The 21770-nt window shown below is 46.4% G+C and overlaps 1 protein-coding gene across 1 annotated transcript in view; it reads left to right on the top strand.

Annotated features, from left to right (window-relative positions):
* wdr18 (WD repeat domain 18) overlaps window positions 1-21770 on the top strand; it is a gene marked incomplete at its 5' end in the record, with an annotated part of 57408 nt that overhangs the window by 27715 nt on the left and 7923 nt on the right. Inside the window, 2 exons of the mRNA XM_079244525.1 lie at window positions 5698-5762; window positions 9715-9839. Coding sequence (XP_079100651.1) covers window positions 5698-5762; window positions 9715-9839 — 190 coding nt within the window. The remainder of the gene's footprint in view (window positions 1-5697; window positions 5763-9714; window positions 9840-21770) is intronic.

Here is a 21770-nt window from a genome sequence, read left to right as displayed (position 1 = left end):
CCTCATTTTCATGTCCTACGTCCTTATTCTCATGTCCTACGTCCTCTTTCTCATGTCCTACGCCCTCATTCTCATGTACTACGTCCTCATTCTTATGTCCTACATCCTGATTGTCATGTCCCACGCCCTCATTCTCATGTCCTACGTCCTCATTCTCATGTACTACGTCCTCATTCTTATGTCCTACATCCTGATTGTCATGTCCTACGCCCTCATTATCATGTCCTACATCCTGATTGTCATGTCCTATATCCTCATTCTCATGTCCTACGCCCTCATTCTCATGTACTACGTCCTCATTCTTATGTCCTACATCCTGATTGTCATGTCCCATGCCCTCATTCTCATGTCCTACGTCCTCATTCTCATGTACTACGTCCTCATTCTTATGTCCTACATCCTGATTGTCATGTCCTACGCCCTCATTATCATGTCCTACATCCTGATTGTCATGCCCTACGCCCTCATTCTCATGTCCTACGCCCTCATTCTCATGTCCTACGTCCTCATTCTCATGTCCTACATCCTCATTCTTATGTCCTACATCCTGATTGTCATGTCCTTCGCCCTCATTCTCATGTCCTACGTCCTGCGTCTCATGTCCTACGTCCTTATTCTCATGTCCTACGTCCTTATTCTCATGTCCTACGTCCTCATTCTCATGTCCTACGTAGGATTTCCGATGCAGAGCACAAAATTTCATTATACGCAGATGATGTGTTACTGTATCTTACTCAAATAGATGTGAGCAGCCTCCTATTGCAAATCTAAACCAATTTGGAAACACATCTGGCTTTAAAGTGAATTTATTAAAAACAGAAGCCATAGGTACCCTGCTGGATCAAAGTCATGATTCGATTCAATCAGTTGGTTTCTATTATAGGATATGTATGAATTGGTTTGAAATGATGTTGATTTGTGGATGTAAAGTTTCCTGTGACAACATTGTTGTGAAGTGGCGCTATACAAATAAAGTTGAATTGAATTGAATTGCTAGGCTCAGAGTCACCTGTGGGCTTTCCTTTTTACTGGCCTCCAAACAGATTCCTTATCTAGGTATGAAAGTAAGCCCTTGTCTTGGAAAATTGTGTAAAATAAACTTAAAAGTGAAGATTTGGACAGGTGGAAGGCATTACCTGTATCCAGGTTAGGGCAAATAAGTATACTCAAAATGAACATTCTCCCTGGACTCATGTACCCTCTACAAATGTTTCCAAACTCTATTCCAAATTCTTTGTTTTCAAAAGTGGATAAAATTTTTACTCAGTACATTTGGCAGGGGAAACAAGTAAGAATGAAAATGAGCAAATGACAGAGAAGCCGAGATCAGGCCGGCTTAGCAGTTCTGAATATTCGACTGTTTTATTGGGCTGCACAAATATATGAATGGGTGAATCCCAACGTTTCGAATACATGGATCGATATGGAATTTACTCGTTGTGGTCTAATACTATGAAAACATTGTCCCTTTATACCTTATAGGAAGACAAAATTAGAATTGCAGGACAACTTTATTGCATTAAATACTATTAATACATGGCATAAAATGTTGCTATTCTTCAGGATGAGGGATCATTTTTCCTTATTAGCTCCCACTTTTCGTAATCCCGACTTTACTCCGTCATGTCAAGACGTTAAACTTTGGTATGAGAGGGGCTTAGACTAGCTTGTAAAGTTGTACAGAGGTGGATCACTGGAGTCATTTGAGGTCTTAAAAAACAGATACTCTTTACAGTCTTCTCACTTCTTTTGTTACTTACAAATATAACATTATGTTCCCAAATCCATACAGCCTCCAAATATGACATTCTTAGAGCATGTTCTTATTAGAGGAAATAAGAGAAATGGTCTTTACTAATAGAAAATACACTTAAAATCCTAAGGTGCAACTCAGACCAAGAAACACAGTTTAAAATAGTACATAGACTCCACTTTACAGCTTTGCTGAGGATCAGGCTGGGTCTAAGTTCCCCATACTGTGGCAAATGCAATACTGAAATTGGTACATATGCACATATGTTTTGGAAGTGTGTGAAAATACAGAAATATTGGACGGATGTTAAAAATGAAGTGTGTGTGATATTAGAATATAATCTAGAGCTTTCAACTTTTCACTGTATTCTCGCTGTAAAAGTGGAAAATGCAAGGAACAAACATAATGCTAAACTGGCTGAAATTCTTCATGTGGTGAGAAAGACTATCTTGGAAGTTTTGGATTTCTGAGGACTGCCCTAAAATTGAAGACTGGTATGCAGAGGTTTTAAAGATCCTCCCTCTGGAAAGACTCACCTATAGCAGACAAGATAACCTCGAGGAGTTCTAGGAGTAATAAATAAGACAAACTCCACATAGGCTGAACTAATGTACTATATCTGTGATGGTGGTGTTTTGTTTTTTTTCTCTTGTCTACTTGTTTGTTTTTTTCCATCACTGCTGCCTGTGTTTTCTTTTTTTTTTCAATTTACAAATGTAAAAAAAAAAAAGGATTTACATATATTGTATGTAAACATATACATATATATGCACTTCAGTCCCAATAAAAATAAAAAAAATTTTTTTAAAAAAACTTATAATATTTATAATATTTGTATATTTGGCATAATTGTATTCAGCATTTAAATATTTCATAAACTCCCACAAAGGGAAATTTCTAGTTTTACCCCCAGCAACCCAGTTTTTAAAAACCTGGTTTGGCCTTATAATGTTTACCTTCCTTTTGACAGAACAATGTACCATCATTATTCACAATTTTTTCATATATGGTACACAGATCATCACTATGTTCCTGACTTTTACAGTTAATATTATCATAACAAATAGTGTCATGCTGTATATTAATAGTACGTAAACCTCTATCCGTCACCAGATTAAAGTGCCATAAGTCATCATTAGTAAGTCTGGCCCAGCCTAATTTCTCTTTGATCCCAATCATGATAAATGCTCAGTTCTGGGAAATTCTCAATATTCCATAACAATAGGAATGTGATCAGTTGTAGCCAAACTACACACATATACAGTGATCCAGCCAAGACGCAGTATGCCAGGCTTCACTACTGTATGTATAACTATCTTCTGGCAGGATCTCTTTACTAGAAAGAAGCAGCTTGCCATCTTGACAGAACTGAGTTAAACATTTTCCGAATAGATCTGAAATATTGACACTACCCACTATAAATATGCAATTATATTCACTTTCCTTAATAAATGAATTGATAAATTTATCTACACTTTCCCAATTTTATAAAATATTAGAAAAATTGTTTGACAAAAGGATGAATGGATTTATAGATGAGCATAATATAATTAATGATCGGCAGTTTGGTTTTAGGGAAAAGAGGTCGACCTCTATGGCAGTCATGGAACTGGTGCAGCAGTGGGTTTTTGTCGATCTAAGCGAGGCCTTTGATACGATAGATCACAACTAACTAATATCAAACATGGAACGGTGTGGTTTCAGAGGAATCAATTATGACTGGATAAGTAGTTATCTAAGTCGCAGGCAGCAATACGTACAAATAAAAGATCTTAAGTCTGAATAGCAGTATATAAGTCATGGAGTCCCCCAGGGCTCTATCCTGGGGCCAAAATGGTTTATTATGTATATCAATGACATCTGCTCGGTTCTCAGGAACATGCAGTGCATTCTGTTTGCTGATGACACTAGCCTCTGTTGTTCTGGACAGAATATGAAGTATTTATTAAATATAGTTTCTAAAGAACTAAAAATTTTAAAGTGATGGTTTGACCGTAATACATTATCAATGAATGTGAATAAAACTAAATATATTTGGTAATAGGAAAACTCCTAATCCGACAACATTAAAGATTAACCAAATGGAAATTCAGAGGGCATACCATATTAATTTTTGGGGGGTGCATATTGATGAAAGATTAAATTGGAAAGTTTATATAAATCAACTGAAAACTAAAGTATCAAAAATGATTGGTATATTGTGTAAAATTGAGGTAAATATAAATTTTAAAAAAAATCACTCCTTTTATTGTACAATACCCTCATTCTTCCATTCTTAAGTTATTGTGTGGAACTGTGGGGAAATAATTACAAAACAGTTTTCCAACCCAGTTATCCACCTTATTCTGCAAAAGAAAGCAGTCAGAATAATAAATGATGCAGATTATTATGCTCCAACTAACTCTTTATTCATTGATGTAAACATATTGAAATGTAGTGATTTAGTTTAAATGAACTGTGTGCAGTAACCAACTTTTGACGGATCATATCATGGTAGAGTTTTCCTTTTAAGTAGGAGGCCAGTGCCTCTGCATCCAAGTCGGGAGAGAAATTCGTTGCAAAAACACTCATCAACTTAGTCTTGATGGTTTGTATCTTTCCTCCGGTGTTGTTTCCAACAAAAGCAATTTTCCTCTTGTCAGAGAGAGTTTTCTGTCGCGATTTGTGCTGTACAGAAGCATTTCCATGCAAGTGCTTCAGGCGTCGACCAGCTTTCACAACCTGGCTCCACGCAGGTGATGTTGTTCCCACGGCTGGGTACCAAACCCGCCTGAGATTCACTTTCTGTACTCCAATAAGAGGGCTCTGCTTTAGGCCGGGAGCCAGATGCACCCTGCTCAGCTCCGTCCCGTCCACAGCCAGCGCTGCCGGCGCCGGCGTCCTCTCCACGCACTGCTTCCCACGACCACACCCTGACTGGTCGTGGGCAACCTTATTGTTGAAGCTTTGTTGCTAAATCCTACACAGACGTTGGTTAATGTTGGTCGTCACCATGCAGAGATCCTGACAAACATCTGTCTGATAGGACACTGCTTGCTTCATGGTGGAGATGTCTGCACTTAGTTGTGTGATTTTACCAAGAAGGCAGGAAACGTCCAGGCTGTTGAAAGAAACAGGCGGAAGCTCGTCCAAAGAATGTGAGACAAAACGAGGAGTTTTTTTTCCCCAGCCTCATTGAGCAATTTGAAACAACTCTTAACATTATTTGCATCTTTCTGTGGTCCTTTATGTGCCAGTAGTAGTGCTTGGGCAGAAGTAGAGCTCTCTATGCATTCGGACCCAAAGTGATTTACAGCCAGTAGGATGATATCATCTTGACTTAAAGTTCTCATCTTAACAAGGAAGTTTAAAAATTCATCTTCCACCATAGTTCGACCATCTGCAGTTGTATAAATATCTGGCTGGGTTCTAACCACCAACCACATCAGCTAAGACCATTAGCACAGGAAACTGTGACCATTGCCTAAAATATTCCCTCACTGCTGAACCACACAGAAATAATATGAATTGATTATAACGTTAACGCTGATTATAGTGAAACATACTGAAAATGCACATGTATATAAAATTCCTATTTTACTTTGCATGAAGGATAGTTTCAGACTTTGTTGTTTAATGTTGTTTTGAGGTGTGGAATCCAGCCATCAAATCAAATTAAATCAAAGATACTTTATTCATCCCTGGGGGGAAATTACAATAGAGTATGTATTTCTGGGATCTCCTGTCCTCATTGTGTCTAAGTATTGGGGATGAATCTGTTCTGAACGGTTCTTTGCAGATGCTTTAATCTAGGAAGCCACTCAGAGAATTCAGACAAAGTCTGCTGCCTTGGTCTATAAATAAGTCAAAGATTCATTTCCGTTCTGATTCAGACGGACTTCTGTTCATTTCTCTCTCATCTGTCCATAAAGATAAAACATTTAAATTTTCTGTTTGTTTCACAGAGTCTCAGTCGGGATAAATCTTTCCAGTCAGAACCTGAAGGGAACCAGGTGTTCAAAGGTCATAGGTGAGTTCTACAGTTTGGTGTTCTCCAGGGTTTTCTTCATGTCTTCCTGGCATTGAATCACGCCAGCCATTGGCGCCGGTCACAGTCTTCCATCTGGTCATTACAGATATTACTTTAACAGCACATGTCCATCAGGATAGTCTGGGGGACTCGGTTTTATTTTCTCACCGTTGTTTGATTTGGTTCCATACTGAAGTGGACAAAACCACCTCGACAGTATCCTGCAGTTCCAACATTCTGATCTAGTGGGAGATATTACCTGAAATGATCTCTGAAGAAGAAGAAAGGCTCATCAATTGGCCAGGACTGGAAACCTGTTTTTACTTCGGTGTCCAGACCTGATTCAGTTTTAACCAGAATGTGTCTATTATGAGCAGCAGGTAAGGAAAGGAAAAGGGAAATCCACCATTTTAATCTGCATCACTTCTCTGCTTCACTGGAAGCCAACCCAACCAACAAAGAACCTCCTCTCAGTCGAGGCGCAAACCAGCAATCTTCTTGCTGCGAGGTCACAGTACTAACCACCAAACCACAGTGTAGTTTACCTTTACTTAGACTTAGACTTAGACTTAGACAGACTTTATTCATCCACAAGGGAAATTCTGTTGTCACAGTAGCTCAGAACAGCAATAGAGGAAGAAATAGAAACAGCAATAGTAGGTAAGAGGAAAAAAAAGTAAATAATAATAATAAAATAGAATAGGTACTATCCATAAAGCAATCTGGAATATGTACACTTTTACAAAGATAAATAAAACTATCAAGTAAAATTGGCAATATAGAATATGGAAATTTAGAAATTTACAATATATACAACATGTGACTAAATGCAGTGCCAGTTTACACAGAGGCTTTGAAATGAATGTTAGTTATCTGTCACAAAGTGGGGAGTTATTGTACATCTGTATAGACAATGGTAAGAATGTGTTCTTGTAGCGCTCACTGTGACAGCGCAGCTGTAAAAGTCTATTGGAGAAGGAGCTCCTTTGCCCCTCTACAGTCCGGTGGAGTGGATGAGCAGGATTGTCCATAATAGAGAGCAGTTTGTCCAGAGTCCCCCTGTCCCTCACTGTCACAAATGTCTCCAGTTGACAGCCAACCACCTGTCCAGCTTTGCGGATCAGTTTGTCAATCCGAGAGATGTCCCTTTTGGATGTACTGCTGCCCCAGCAGGCCACAGCGAAGTACAGGGCGCTGGAGACCACAGACTGGTAAAAGATCTCCAGCAGTTTACTGCACACATTGAAAGACCTGAGCTTCCTCAGGAAGTACAGTCTGCTCATGCCCTTCTTGTAAACAGCATTACAGTTGTCCCTCCAGTCTAGTCTGCTGTTCACATGGACTCCGAGATATTTGTAGCAGTCCACTATCTCCACCTCTGAGCCCTGGATGGTGATGGGCTCCACTGGTGTCCTCTTTCTCCTGAAGTCGATGACCAGCTCCTTTGTCTTGTCCACATTCAGGAGCAGATGGTTAGCCTGGGACCACTTCACAAAGTCTGCAATCAGTGTCCTGTACTCCATCTCCTGTCCATCCCCGATACACCCCACCACCGCAGAGTCATCAGAGAACTTCTGCAGGTGGCAGGACCCGGAGCTGTACTGGAAATCAGAGGTGTACAGAGTGAACAGGAAAGGAGACAGGACAGTGCCCTGCGGAGCTCCTACATTACTGACCACAGTATCAGACAGGGTGTTCCCCAGCCGCACATACTGAGGCCTGCCAGACAGGTAGTCAGCAATCCAGGAGACAGTGGAGGAGCTGACACCCATCCCGAGCAGCTTGTCACTCATCAAAACAGGCTGAATAGTGTTAAAGGCACTCGAGAAATCAAAAAACATGATTCTCACCGAGCCTTTAACACTATCCAGGTGTGAGTGAGCACGCTGCAGAAGATAGATGACAGCATCATCCACACTAAGTTGAGCCTGATATGCAAACTGTAGAGGGTCCAGGGCAGATGACACGAGGGGTCTCAGCTGGGCCAGGACGAGTCTCTCAAACACCTTCATCACGTGAGATGTCAGTGCAACCGGTCTGAAGTCATTGAGGCCAGATGGGACGGGCCTCTTTGGTACCGGTACTATACAGGAGGTCTTCCATAGCACCGGTATCTTCTCCAGCTTCAGACTCAGGTTGAAGATGAGATGCAGGACTCCAGTCAGCTGAGCAGCACAAGTCTTCAGGACCCATGGGTTGACTTGGTCCGGTCCAGGAGACTTGTTCTGACGAACCTTTTCCAGCTGCTTCCTCACCTGGCCGGCTGTCAATGTCAGAGGGGACGTTTCCTCTGTGGGGGTGGGGGCAGGTAGGGGGGTAGAGGTGTTGAGCTGCGACAGGGGGGCAGGTAGGGGGGCAGGGGTGTTGAGCTGGGACAAGGGGGCTGAAGGTGAGGGTTGTTGATTGTCCGTCTGAGTGCTCTGTGGGGAGGTGTGTGTAGACGGTCCAGGAAGTGTGAGTACAGGAGGGGAGGAGGAGGGGGCAACAGGAGGTGAGAGGCTAAATCTGTTGAAATGCAGATTGAGTCGTTCAGCCATGTCCTCTCCACCATCCTGTTGTTTGGCTTTGGTGTTGAAGCCAGTGATGGACTTTACACCCCTCCAAACCTCTCTGGTGTTGTTCTGTTGGAGCTTGGCCTCCAGCTTCCTCCCATAAGCGCTCCTACACTCCCTTAGTCTGACCTTGATCTGTCCCTGTATCTCTTTCAACTTGTCCCTATCACCAGACGCAAAAGCCCTCTTCTTCTGATTAAGAAGACCCTTCAGCTGACTGGTGATCCAGGGCTTGTTGTTCGGATAACAGCTGACAGTCTGAGTGGGCACAGCTACATCCTCACAGAAGTTGATGTAGTCCGTGATGCAGTCCGTTAAACTGTTGATGTCCTCCCCATGGTCCTGACAGAGCACATCCCAGTCTGTAGTGCCAAAGCAGTCCTGCAGCGCCTCAGTGGCCCCCTGGCTCCACTTCCTCACAGTTCTAGTGGAAACAGGAAGCCTCTTCACAACAGGGACATACTCCGGTGACATCCAGATGAGGTTATGATCCGATCGGCCGAGGGGGGGCAGGGCAGTGGAGCTGTATGCATCCTTGGAATTAGCATACAGCAGGTCCAAAGTTTTATTGTCCCGTGTGGCACAGTTCACAAACTGATTAAAGGTGGGCAGGACAGAGTCAAGAGAAACATGATTAAAATCCCCAGAAATAAGGACGAGGGCCTCCGGATGTTTAGCCTGTAGTCCTGCTACAGTGGAGTGTAAAGTGTCACACGCAGCAGCCTCGTCCGCTGAGGGCGGAATGTAGACTCCAATGAACTGCACAGACGTGAATTCCCTTGGTAAATAATAAGGACGTAATCCCACAGCCAACAGCTCAATGTCCGGTGAGCAGACACGCTCCTTCACAGTAATATGTCCAGGATTGCACCACCGCTCGTTCTCTTATTATATTGGGAGAGTTATGGACAAAGTAGTTCAAACCTGTTCATTACCTTAATCCTACCCTTAATAACGTCATGAGAAAACCAACCAGTTACAACACATCTGTACTTTAAGTCCACCATCCTTCCCTCACTTGTGATCAATGGTAACAATGAGATATCAGTGGTCTCATATTCAGAGGTGCTGATTCTCATCACAGCCAGTTCAGACTCTGCTGAGAAACAGATCACAACCAGATGAAGCCAACAGAACCACATAATCTGCAAAGAGCAGAGATCCTCTCAACACCTCGGTCTCAGGATTAGATGCAAATTCTGGAAGAAGGTCCAGCCCCTCTCAAGGGAACTGGTTCCAGAGCCCAAGCCAAGAGGTGAGTCCAACTATATCTAGTCGGAACCGCTCAACCTCATGCACAAGCTCAGGCTCCTTCCCTGGTCAGGGTTTTGCTCCATAGAAGCATTTAGATCAGGACAGTACCCAATGATCAGGGTTTGGGCTTTCTGGTTTCTCCTCAGGAACATGGTGACATGTCTGTCGGTGTCCATGGACGGGACTCTGCTCCTCTCTGGGTCACATGATGAGACAGTCCGGCTCTGGGACATTCAGAGTAAACAAAGCATCCGCTGCCTTGCTCACAAAGGTAAGGTGATTTCACTGACCAGTCCAGTGAATATTTAGTGGTTGTGTGCATTAACCTCCTAAGTGATGTTTTTACCCATTTAGTGGTGTATATTTACCTGTTTAGTTATATAATTACTAGGGTCTGACAGATTTCAGCCCTTTTCAACATAATCATCATTGGCCAAAGTTTTATCAATTAAGCGACAATTTATTTTAAGTGCCAGAGTCATGCAGAATGACGTTGTTGCATATTTTGGCCACTAGATGGAGCTCTGACTCCATCAAACTTTAGTCCTCACCGCTGGAAAGTACAGGAGTAAAGCTACAGGTGGGCAAAGCTTGTCAACAGGTAAGTTCAGAGCAACGTGAATAATGACACAACATGTCTAGTTTCAGTTTAACTCTCACTATGTGTAATGATCAGTGAGTGCTTTTAATTGATGTTGCTTTGCTAATGTTGCGCTGACGTAGCTTAAGTTGTTGCTGACAATCTGTAGTATATAGTGCCGTGCAGTGATACTAAGTTGGATCTGTGTGTGTGATGCGGTCAGCGAGTTCCATCTGTAACTAAAGAATGACTCGTCACAGTAAATAAGCAGCATTGAGTGGAACAATCCTTCCTTCTTATACATGGTGTTCTCCGTTCGCAGAGACTTATATTACTCTCTGTTAGCATTAGCGTTGCTTTACTTACGATAACTTAGCATAGCCCCCTCTCGTGGACTCACCATCTGCGGGAGGAGCCGTAGGGGTCGGGTGCAGTGTGAGCTGGGCGGCAGCAAGAGGCGGGGACCCTGGCGGTCCGATCCCCGGCTGCAGAAGCTGGTTCTAGGGACGTGGAATGTCACCTCTCTGGTGGGGAAGGAGCCTGAGCTTGTGCGCGAGGTTGAACGGTTCCGACTAGATATAGTTGGACTCACCTCGACGCATGGCTTGGGCTCTGGAACCAGAACCCTCGAGAGGGGCTGGACCTTCTTCCACTCTGGAGTTGCTCATGGTGAGAGGCGCCGAGCAGGTGTGGGCATTCTCATCAGCCCCCAGCTTGGTGCCTGCACGTTGGGGTTTACCCCGGTGGATGAAAGGGTAGTTTCCCTCCGCCTCCGGGTGGGGGGACGGGTCCTGACTGTTGTCTGTGCTTATGCACCGAACAGCAGTTCAGAGTACCCACCCTTTCTGGAGTCCTTGGAGGGAGTGCTGGAGGGTGCTCCTTCTGGGGACTCCATTGTTCTGCTGGGGGACTTCAATGCTCACGTGGGCAATGACAGTGAGACCTGGAGAGGAGTGATTGGGAGGCATGGTCCCCCCCCCTCTGAACCGAGCAGAGCTGGTGGACTCAGGGGTGGACTCTCCTATCTCTGGGGCTGAAGTCGCTGAGGTGGTCAAAAAGCTCCTTGGTGGCAAGGCCCCGGGGGTGGATGAGATCCGCCCGGAGTTCCTTAAGGCTCTGGATGCTGTGGGGCTGTCCTGGCTGACACGCCTCTGCAGCATCACGTGGACATCGGGGGCAGTACCGCTGGACTGTCAGACTGGGGTGGTGGTCCCCCTTTTTAAGAAGGGGGACCGGAGGGTGTGTTCCAATTACAGGGGAATCGCACTCCTCAGCCTCCCTGGTAAGGTCTATTCAGGGGTCCTGGAGAGGAGGGTCCGCCGGATAGTCGAATCCCGGATTGAGGAGGAGCAGTGGGGTTTTCGTCCTGGTCGCGGAACAGTGGACCAGCTCTATACCCTCTCTGGGGTCCTGGAGGGGGCATGGGAGTTTGCCCAACCAGTCTACATGTGCTTTGTGGACCTGGAGAAGGCATTCGACCGTGTCCCCCGGGGGCTCCTGTGGGGGGTACTCCGGGAGTATGGGGTACCGGACCCCCTTGTACGAGCTGTCCGGTCCCTGTACGACAGGTGTCAGAGCTTGGTCCACATTGCCGGTAGTAAGTCGGACTCGTTTCCGGTGAGGGTTGGACTCCGCCAAGGCTGCCCTTTATCACCGATTCTGTTCATAACTTATATGGACAGAATTTCTAGGTGCAGCCGAGGTGTTGAGGAGATCCGACTTGGTGGCCTCAGGATTGGGTCTCTGCTTTTTGCAGATGACGTGGTCCTGTTGGCTTCATCTGGTCGTGATCTCCAGCTCTCGCTTGAGCGATTCGCGGCCGAGTGTGAAGCGGCTGGGATGAGAATCAGCACCTCCAAATCTGAGACCATGGTCCTCAGCCGGAATAGGGTGGATTGTCCTCTCCGGGTCGGGAGTCAGGTCCTGCCTCAAGTGGAGGAGTTTAAATATCTCGGGGTCTTGTTCACGAGTGAGGGAAGGATGGAGCGCGAGATGGACAGACGGATCGGTGCGGCGTCTGCAGTAATGTGGACTCTGCGCCGGTCTGTCGTGGTGAAGAAGGAGCTGAGCCAGAAGGCGAAGCTCTCCATTTACCAGTCGATCTACGTTCCTACCCTCACCTATGGTCATGAGCTGTGGGTAGAGTAGAGTAGAGCCGCTGCTCCTTCGCATCGAGAGGAACCAGTTGAGGTGGCTCGGGCATCTGGTCAGGATGCCTCCTGGACCTCCCTGGTGAGGTGTTCCAGGCACGTCCCTCTGGGAGGAGACCCCGGGGAAGACCCAGGACACGCTGGAGGGATTATATCTCTCGGCTGGCCTGGGAACGCCTCGGGATCCCCCCCGCAGAGTTGGCAAATGTGGCTGGGGAGAGGGAAGTCTGGGCGTCCCTGCTTAGGCTGCTGCCCCCGCGACCCGACCCCGGATAAGCGGCAGAAGATGGATGGATGGATACAGATGTATTTTCTATATGTTTGCTTTTAGTTTTCCTCAGTAAAAGCTACAAAACAAATTCAGCCTGGGAGAATCCAGAAGCGGCAGAAGATGAAGATGAAGCTTATATTGGCAATAACATAACTGTTGCTGTGCTAACCTAGCATGGCATTATCTGACAGCTTAAAGCCAGAAGTTAACAGCAGAAATAATATAAGTGACAAATGTTAGTGAGTAGAGAACAACTGTTTATCACTCATCAGCTGGGTGTTGAGGCTCATTTTAGAGGTTTTGCTGTTTACTTGGTCAGAAAATACTATGAAATACGGCAAGGTGGCGCAGGCGGTAACAGCAACCCTGTGTGTGTTGTGTCGGACTGTTTGTGACCATTATATACTTCAAATGTCTGAGAAAGGTGTCTGTTTTATTTTGCTTTATATGAGTAATCGTTTCATGGCAAAAGAAAAGGTATTTAACAATAAAAGGCATCAGAGGGCTGCATAAATAATGTTTTTCCAGTAACTTATCATGAAATTATTATAAACAGAATTCACCTCTGGCCTAAATCTAAAGAACGTTTCAGTACAGCTACCAGCCAGAGGTGAAAGTCCCTCTGCTGTAAACGTGTACTAAAGGACAAAATACTGGAGAACAGTAAAATGCTTGGAAGTCATATCTTTGTTGTTTTAATTAAGGGAACAAAAAAAGTTATTTTATTCATTATATATGTTTTTTAAATTAAGTAATAACTTCATTGGTTATCTGAATTTTTTCTGCCAAATACAGCTGTCCTCGCATCCATATCGGTCACGTCCGAGTAATCACCAGTTTAGTTCTGCTTGTTTGCTCATATTCAATTCAATTCAACTTTATTTGTACAGCGCCACTTCACAACAATGTTGTCACAGGACACTTTACATCCACATCATTTCCAGCCAATTCATACATATCCTATAATAGAAACCAACTGATTGCATCGAGTCATGACTTGGATCCAATCCACCATCCTGAGCTGCACGAGGCGACAGTGGGAAGGAAAAATCTCCCCTTTAACAGGAAGAAAACCTCCGACAGAACCCGGCTCAGGGAGGGCAGCCATCTGCCTCGACTGGTTGGGGTGGAGAGGACAGGAAAGACAGAGTTGGTTTTTTAAGCAACGATTTAATTACAGCTGTCTTAAAATAATGAGATGCATATCCTATTAATAGAGACAAATTGATGAGGTCCAGTAAAGATGTATTGATTAGGAAACATATTTCCTTGATTGGGATGGGATGTAAATGAGGAGAAGAATGTTACATTTTGCACTGATGAAGATAAAGGAACGAACAAATCGATGATGATGATGATGATTAGTCAGATGGGATCGTGAGGAAGAATACATGCTGTATTCATGATTGACACTTCCTCACTTCAAACACACGTTGGACTCACATGACAGACGTGGCGAAAACGTGGCGAAGATGTCGCAAAGACGTCCCACGAAGACGTGGCGAAGATGTGACGAAGACGTGAAGAAGACGTGATGAAGACGTCCCACGAAGACGTGGCAAATACGTGACAAAGAGGTGGCGAAGACATGACGAAGACTTGGCGAAGACGTGATGAAGACGTGGCGACGATGTCCCACGAAGACGTGGCGAAGACGTCCCACAAAGACGTGGCGAAGACGTGACAAAGACGTGGCGAAGACGTGACAAAGACTTGGCGAAAACGTCTCACGAAGACTTGGCAAAGACGTCTCACAAAGACCTGGCAAAGACGTGACGAAGACTTGGCAAAGATGTCTCACAAAGACGTGGTGAAGACGTGGCGAAGACTTGGCAAAGACATCCCACGAAGACGTAACGAAGACGTGGCAAAGACAGGACGAAGACTTGGCAAAGACGTCCCACAAAGACGTGGCGAAGACGTCCCACGAAGACGTGATGAAGACGTGGCGAAGACGTGACGAAGACTTGGCAAAGACGTCTCACGAAGACGTGACGAAGACGTGGCAAAGACGTCTCACGAAGACGTGGTGAAGACGTCCCACGAAGGCTTGGCGAAGACGTGACGAAGACTTGGCAAAGACGTCTCACTAAGACGTGACGAAGACTTGGCAAAGACGTCCCACTAAGACTTGGCGAAGACGTGGCAAAGACGTCCCATGAAGACGTGGCGAAGACTTGGCAAATATGTCTCACGAAGACGTGGCGAAGACGTGACAAAGACGTCCCATGAAGACTTGGCAAAGACGTCTCACGAAGACGTGGCGAAGACTTGGCAAAGACGTCTCACGAAGGCTTGGCAAAGACGTCTCACGTGGGGCGTGGCGAAGACGTGATGAAGACGTCCCACGAAGACATGGCAAATACGTGACGAAGATGTGGAGAAGACGTGACGAAGACTTGGCGAAGACGTGACGAAGACGTGATGAAGACGCGGCGAAGATGTCCCACAAAGACGTGGCGAAGACGTCCCACGAAGACGTGGCGAAGACGTGACAAAGACATGGCGAAGACTTGGAAAGATGTCCCATGAAGACGTGGCGAAGACGTGACAAAGACGTCTCACAAAGACGTCTCACGAAGACAGGACGAAGACGTAGCAAAGACAAGACGAAGACTTGGCAAAGACGTCCCACAAAGACGTGGCGAAGACGTCCCACGAAGACGTGGCGAAGACTTAACAAAGACGTGGTGTAGACTTGGCAAAGACGTCTCACGGAGACGTGGCGAAGACTTGGCGAAGACGTCTCACGAAGATGTGGTGAAGACTTGGCAAAGATGTCTCACGAAGACGTGGCAAAGACTTGGCAAAGATGTCTCACGAAGACGTGGCGAAGACGTGACAAAGACTTGGCGAAGACTTGGCAAAGACGTCTCACAAAGACCTGGCAAAGATGTGGCGAAGACGTGGCGAAGACGTGACGAAGACTTGGCAAAGACGTCTCACTAAGACGTGACGAAGACGTCCCACTAAGACTTGGCGAAGACTTGACGAAGACGTGACGAAGACTTGGCAAAGACGTCCCATGAAGACGTGGCGAAGACTTGGCAAAGATGTCTCACGAAGACGTGGCGAAGACGTGACAAAAACGTCTCACGAAGACGTGGCGAAGACTTGGCGAAGACGTGACGAAGACTTGGCAAAGACGTCTCACTAAGATGTGACGAAGACGTCCCACTAAGACTTGGCGAAGACTTGACGAAGACGTGACGAAGACTTGGCAAAAACGTCCCACGAAGACGTGACGAAGACTTGGCAAAAACGTCCCACGAAGATGTGGCGAAGACGTGACGAAGATGTGGCGAAGACGTGATGAAGACGCGGCGAAGATGTCCCACAAAGATGTGGCGAAGACGTCCCATGAAGACGTGGCGAAGACGTGACAAAGACATGGCGAAGACTTGGAAAGATGTCCCATGAAGACGTGGCGAAGACGTGACAAAGACGTCTCACAAAGACGTCTCACGAAGACAGGACGAAGACGTAGCAAAGACAAGACGAAGACTTGGCAAAGACGTCCCACAAAGACGTGGCGAAGACGTCCCACGAAGACGTGGCGAAGACTTAACAAAGACGTGGTGAAGACTTGGCAAAGACGTCTCACGGAGACGTGGCGAAGACTTGGCGAAGACGTCTCACGAAGATGTGGTGAAGACTTGGCAAAGACGTCTCATGAAGACGTGACGAAGACGTGGCAAAGACGTCTCACGAAGACGTGGCGAAGACGTGACAAAGACTTGGCGAAGACTTGGCAAAGACGTGGCGAAGACGTGACGAAGACTTGGCAAAGACGTCTCACGGAGACGTGGCGAAGACGTCTCACGAAGATGTGGTGAAGACTTGGCAAAGACGTCTCACGAAGACGTGACGAAGACGTGGCAAAGACGTCTCACGAAGACGTGGCGAAGACGTGACAAAGACTTGGCGAAGACTTGGCAAAGATGTGGCGAAGACGTGACGAAGACTTGGCAAAGACGTGGCGAAGACGTGACGAAGACTTGGCAAAGACGTCTCACTAAGACATGACGAAGACGTCCCACTAAGACTTGGCGAAGACTTGACGAAGACGTGACGAAGACTTGGCAAAGACGTCCCATGAAGACGTGGTGAAGACTTGGCAAAGATGTCTCACGAAGACGTGGCGAAGACGTGACAAAAACGTCTCGCGAAGACTTGGCAAAGACGTCTCATGAAGACGTGGCGAAGACGTTACAGACGTCTAACGAAGACATGACGAAGACGTGGCGAAGACTTGGCAAAGATGTCTCACGAAGACGTGGCGAAGACTTGGCAAAGACGTCCCACGAAGACGTGGCAAATACATGACGAAGACGTAGCGAAGACTTGGCAAAGACGTCCCATGAAGACGTGGCGAAGACTTGGCAAAGACGTCCCACGAAGACGTGGCAAATACATGACGAAGACGTAGCGAAGACTTGGCAAAGATGTCCCATGAAGACGTGGCGAAGACGTGACAAAGACGTCTCACAAAGACGTCTCACGAAGACAGGACGAAGACGTAGCAAAGACAAGACGAAGACTTGGCAAAGACGTCCCATGAAGACGTGGTGAAGACTTGGCAAAGATGTCTCACGAAGACGTGGCGAAGACGTGACAAAAACGTCTCGCGAAGACTTGGCAAAGACGTCCCACGAAGACGTGGCGAAGACTTAACAAAGACGTGGTGAAGACTTGGCAAAGACGTCTCAAAGAGACGTGGAGAAGACTTGGCAAAGACGTCTCACGAAGATGTGGTGAAGACTTGGCAAAGACGTCTCACGAAGACGTGGCGAAGACGTGACAAAGACTTGGCGAAGACTTGGCAAAGACGTGGCAAAGACGTGGCAAAGACGTGACGAAGACGTGACGAAGACTTGGCAAAGACGTCTCACAAAGATCTGGCAAAGACGTGGCGAAGACGTGACGAAGACTTGGCAAAGACGTCTCACTAAGACGTGACGAAGACGTCCCACTAAGACTTGGCGAAGACTTGACGAAGACGTGACGAAGACTTGGCAAAGACGTCCCATGAAGACGTGGTGAAGACTTGGCAAAGATGTCTCACGAAGACGTGGCGAAGACGTGACAAAAACGTCTCGCGAAGACTTGGCAAAGACGTCTCATGAAGACGTGGCGAAGACGTTACAGACGTCTAACGAAGACATGACGAAGACGTGGCGAAGACTTGGCAAAGATGTCTCACGAAGACGTGGCGAAGACTTGGCAAAGACGTGGCAAATACATGACGAAGACGTAGCGAAGACTTGGCAAAGACGTCCCATGAAGACGTAGCGAAGACTTGGCAAAGACGTCCCATGAAGACGTGGCGAAGACTTGGCAAAGACGTCTCACGAAGACGTGGCGAAGACTTGGCAAAGACGTCCCACGAAGACGTGGCAAATACATGACGAAGACGTAGCGAAGACTTGGCAAAGATGTCCCATGAAGACGTGGCGAAGACGTGACAAAGACGTCTCACAAAGACGTCTCACGAAGACAGGACGAAGACGTAGCAAAGACAAGACGAAGACTTGGCAAAGACGTCCCACAAAGACGTGGCGAAGACGTCCCACGAAGACGTGGCGAAGACTTAACAAAGACGTGGTGAAGACTTGGCAAAGACGTCTCACGGAGACGTGGAGAAGACGTCTCACGGAGACGTGGCGAAGACTTGGCGAAGACGTCTCACGAAGACGTGGCGAAGACGTGACAAAGACTTGGCGAAGACTTGGCAAAGACGTGGCGAAGACGTGACGAAGACTTGGCAAAGACGTCTCACAAAGATCTGGCAAAGACGTGGCGAAGACGTGACGAAGACTTGACGAAGACGTCCCACTAAGACTTGGCGAAGACTTGACGAAGACGTGACGAAGACTTGGCAAAGACGTCCCATGAAGACGTGGCGAAGACTTGGCAAAGATGTCTCACGAAGACGTGGCGAAGACGTGACAAAAACGTCTCACGAAGACGTGGCGAAGACTTGGCAAAGACGTCTCATGAAGACGTGGCGAAGACGTGACAGACGTCTTGGATCTGTGACTCTGTCCTTGTTACAGAAGACTGTTGGTCAGTTAAAGCCCTCAGGTTCTCCGAATGATGTGGTCCCTCCTCGGCTATTTAAAGAGGTTTTCCCCACTATAGGGTCCTCTGTTCTGACCCTTATCAATAGCAGTTTGTCCTCAGGTGTGGTCCCTGGAAATTTCAAACATGCAGTAGTGCAACCTTTGATTAAAAAAACAGGACTAGATACTACTGTTCTTGCAAATTACAGGCCTATCTCTAAATTGCCTTTTATCTCAAAAATCCTCGAGAAGATAGTTTGCAGCCAATTAATGGTTTTTCTGGAAGAGCACAAAATTCTTGAGGTCTTCCAATCTGGTTTTAAAACCTTGCACAGCACCGAATCAGCTCTTCTAAGAGTTTTTAATGATATCTTTTTAGCTACTGACTCCGGTGATTGTGTTATTCTTGTGCTTCTAGATTTAACTGCTGCATTTGACACAGTGGACCATGAACTTTTAATCTCTCGTCTGAAACAGTGGGTGGGTGTCAGGGGTGTAGCACTGGAGTGGTTCAGGTCATACTTGGCTGATCGAACTTTCTGTGTCAGCCTTGGTGACTCTGTGTCCTCCTCTGCTCGTCTCTCATGTGGGGTCCCACAGGGCTCAGTTTTAGGCCCTCTTCTCTTTTCTCTCTACTTGCTTCCACTTGGTTCCATACTTAGGAAGCATGGTATTTCTTTCCACTGTTACGCAGATGACAGTCAGATTTATGTCCCTCTCAAAAAGAAAGATTCATATTCTGTTAAACCACTACTCAGGTGTCTTGACGACATAAAGGCCTGGATGGCTATAAACTATTTAAATTTTAATGAGAAAAAGACAGAGGTGATGGTTTTTGGTGGCACCACTGGGGCCCCCCTTGTAGATCTGGGTCCCTTGGCCCAGTTCATTAAGCCAACCATCACAAATCTTGGGGTTAAAGTGGATACTGATCTCAAGCTCGACTGTCAGATCAGTTCAGTCGTTAAATCGAGCTTCTTCCAGTTGAGGCAGCTGGCCAAAATTAAACCTATTCTTTCAAGGCAGCACTTCGAAACAGTAATCCACGCCTTTGTGACCACTAGGCTGGATTACTGTAATGCACTTTATGTGGGGGTTAGTGGGTCCTCCGTGGCCCGTCTTCAGATGGTGCAAAATGCTGCTGCACGTCTTTTAACTGGCACACGTAAACACGAGCACATTTCCCCCATTTTAGCCTCACTTCACTGGCTGCCCATACGTTTTAGGATCAGTTTTAAAATTCTTTTATTTACTTTTAAATCCCTCAATGGTCTTGCCCCGCCCTACCTTTCCGAGCTGCTGCAGCCCTATACACCCCCCCGCTCTCTCAGGTCAGCTGATCAACTGCTCCTGAGTGTACCTAAAACGAAGCGCAAGCTGAGAGGTGACCGTGCCTTTGCTGTGGCAGCTCCTAAACTATGGAATGATCTGCCTCTCCACATCAGACAGGCCTCCTCTCTGTCTGTTTTTAAATCTCATCTTAAAACCCATCTTTTCTCCTTGGCTTTTGACACCATGTGAGATGTTGAATGTACTATTATTTTTATTTTAATTATTTATTTATTTTTTGTTTTGTTTTGTTTATTGTTTTAATTGTATAGCTGTTTTATGTCTTATTCTTCTGTACAGCACTTTGGTCCACTGTGGTTGTTTTAAAGTGCTTTACAAATAAAGTTGGATTGGATTGGATTGGTCTAACGAAGACATGACGAAGACGTGGCGAAGACTTGGCAAAGATGTCTCACGAAGACGTGGCGAAGACTTGGCAAAGACGTTCCACGAAGACGTAGCGAAGACTTGGCAAAGACGTCTCATGAAGACTTGGCGAAGACTTGGCAAAGACATCTCACAAAGACGTGGCAAAGACGTGACGAAGACGTGGCAAAGACGTCCCACGAAGACGTGGCGAAGACATCTCACGAAGACGTGGCAAAGACGTGACGAAGACGTGGCAAAGACGTCCCACGAAGACGTGGCGAAGACATCTCACAAAGACGTGGCAAAGACGTGACGAAGACGTGGCAAAGACGTCCCACGAAGACGTGGCGAAGACATCTCACGAAGACGTGGCAAAGACGTGACGAAGACGTGGCAAAGATGTCCCACGAAGACGTGGCGAAGACATCTCACGAAGACGTGGCGAAGACGTGACAAAGACATGGCAAAGACTTGGAAAGACGTCCCACGAAGACGTGGCGAAGACGTGACAAAGACGTCTCACAAAGATGTCCCACAAAGACGTGGCGAAGACGTAACAAAGACGTGGCGAAGACGTCCCATGAAGACTTGGCAAAGACGTCTCACAAAGACCTGGCAAAGACGTGATGAAGACTTGGCAAAGACGTCTCACGAAGACGTGACGAAGACTTGGCAAAGACGTCTCACGAAGACGTGACGAAGACTTGGCAAAGACGTCTCACGAAGACGTGGCGAAGACGTGACAAAGACATCTCACGAAGACGTGGCGAAGACGTGACAAAGACGTCTCATGAAGACGTGGCAAAGACGTGACGAAGACTTGGCAAAGACGTCTCACGAAGATGTGGCAAAGACGTGGCGAAGACGTGACAAAGACTTGGCAAAGACGTCTCACTAAGACGTGACGAAGACGTCCCACTAAGACTTGGCGAAGACTTGACAAAGACGTGACGAAGACTTGGCAAAGACGTCCCATGAAGACGTGGCGAAGACTTGGCAAAGATGTCTCACGAAGACGTGGCGAAGACGTGACAAAAACGTCTCACGAAGACGTCTCACGAAGACAGGACGAAGACGTAGCAAAGACAAGACGAAGACTTGGCAAAGACGTCCCACAAAGACGTGGCGAAGACGTCCCACGAAGACGTGGCGAAGACTTGGCAAAGACGTCTCACGGAGACGTGGCGAAGACGTCTCACGAAGATGTGGCGAAGACTTGGCAAAGACGTGGCAAAGACGTGACGAAGACGTGACGAAGACTTGGCAAAGACGTCTCACAAAGATCTGGCAAAGACGTGGCGAAGACGTGACGAAGACTTGGCAAAGACGTCTCACTAAGACGTGACGAAGACGTCCCACTAAGACTTGGCGAAGACTTGACAAAGACGTGACGAAGACTTGGCAAAGACGTCCCATGAAGACGTGGCGAAGACTTGGCAAA

This window comes from Telmatherina bonti, assembly GCF_933228915.1.
Source record: "Telmatherina bonti genome assembly, chromosome: 8".
NCBI lineage: Eukaryota > Metazoa > Chordata > Actinopteri > Atheriniformes > Telmatherinidae > Telmatherina > Telmatherina bonti.
This window is presented reverse-complemented; position numbering and strand designations above follow the sequence as displayed.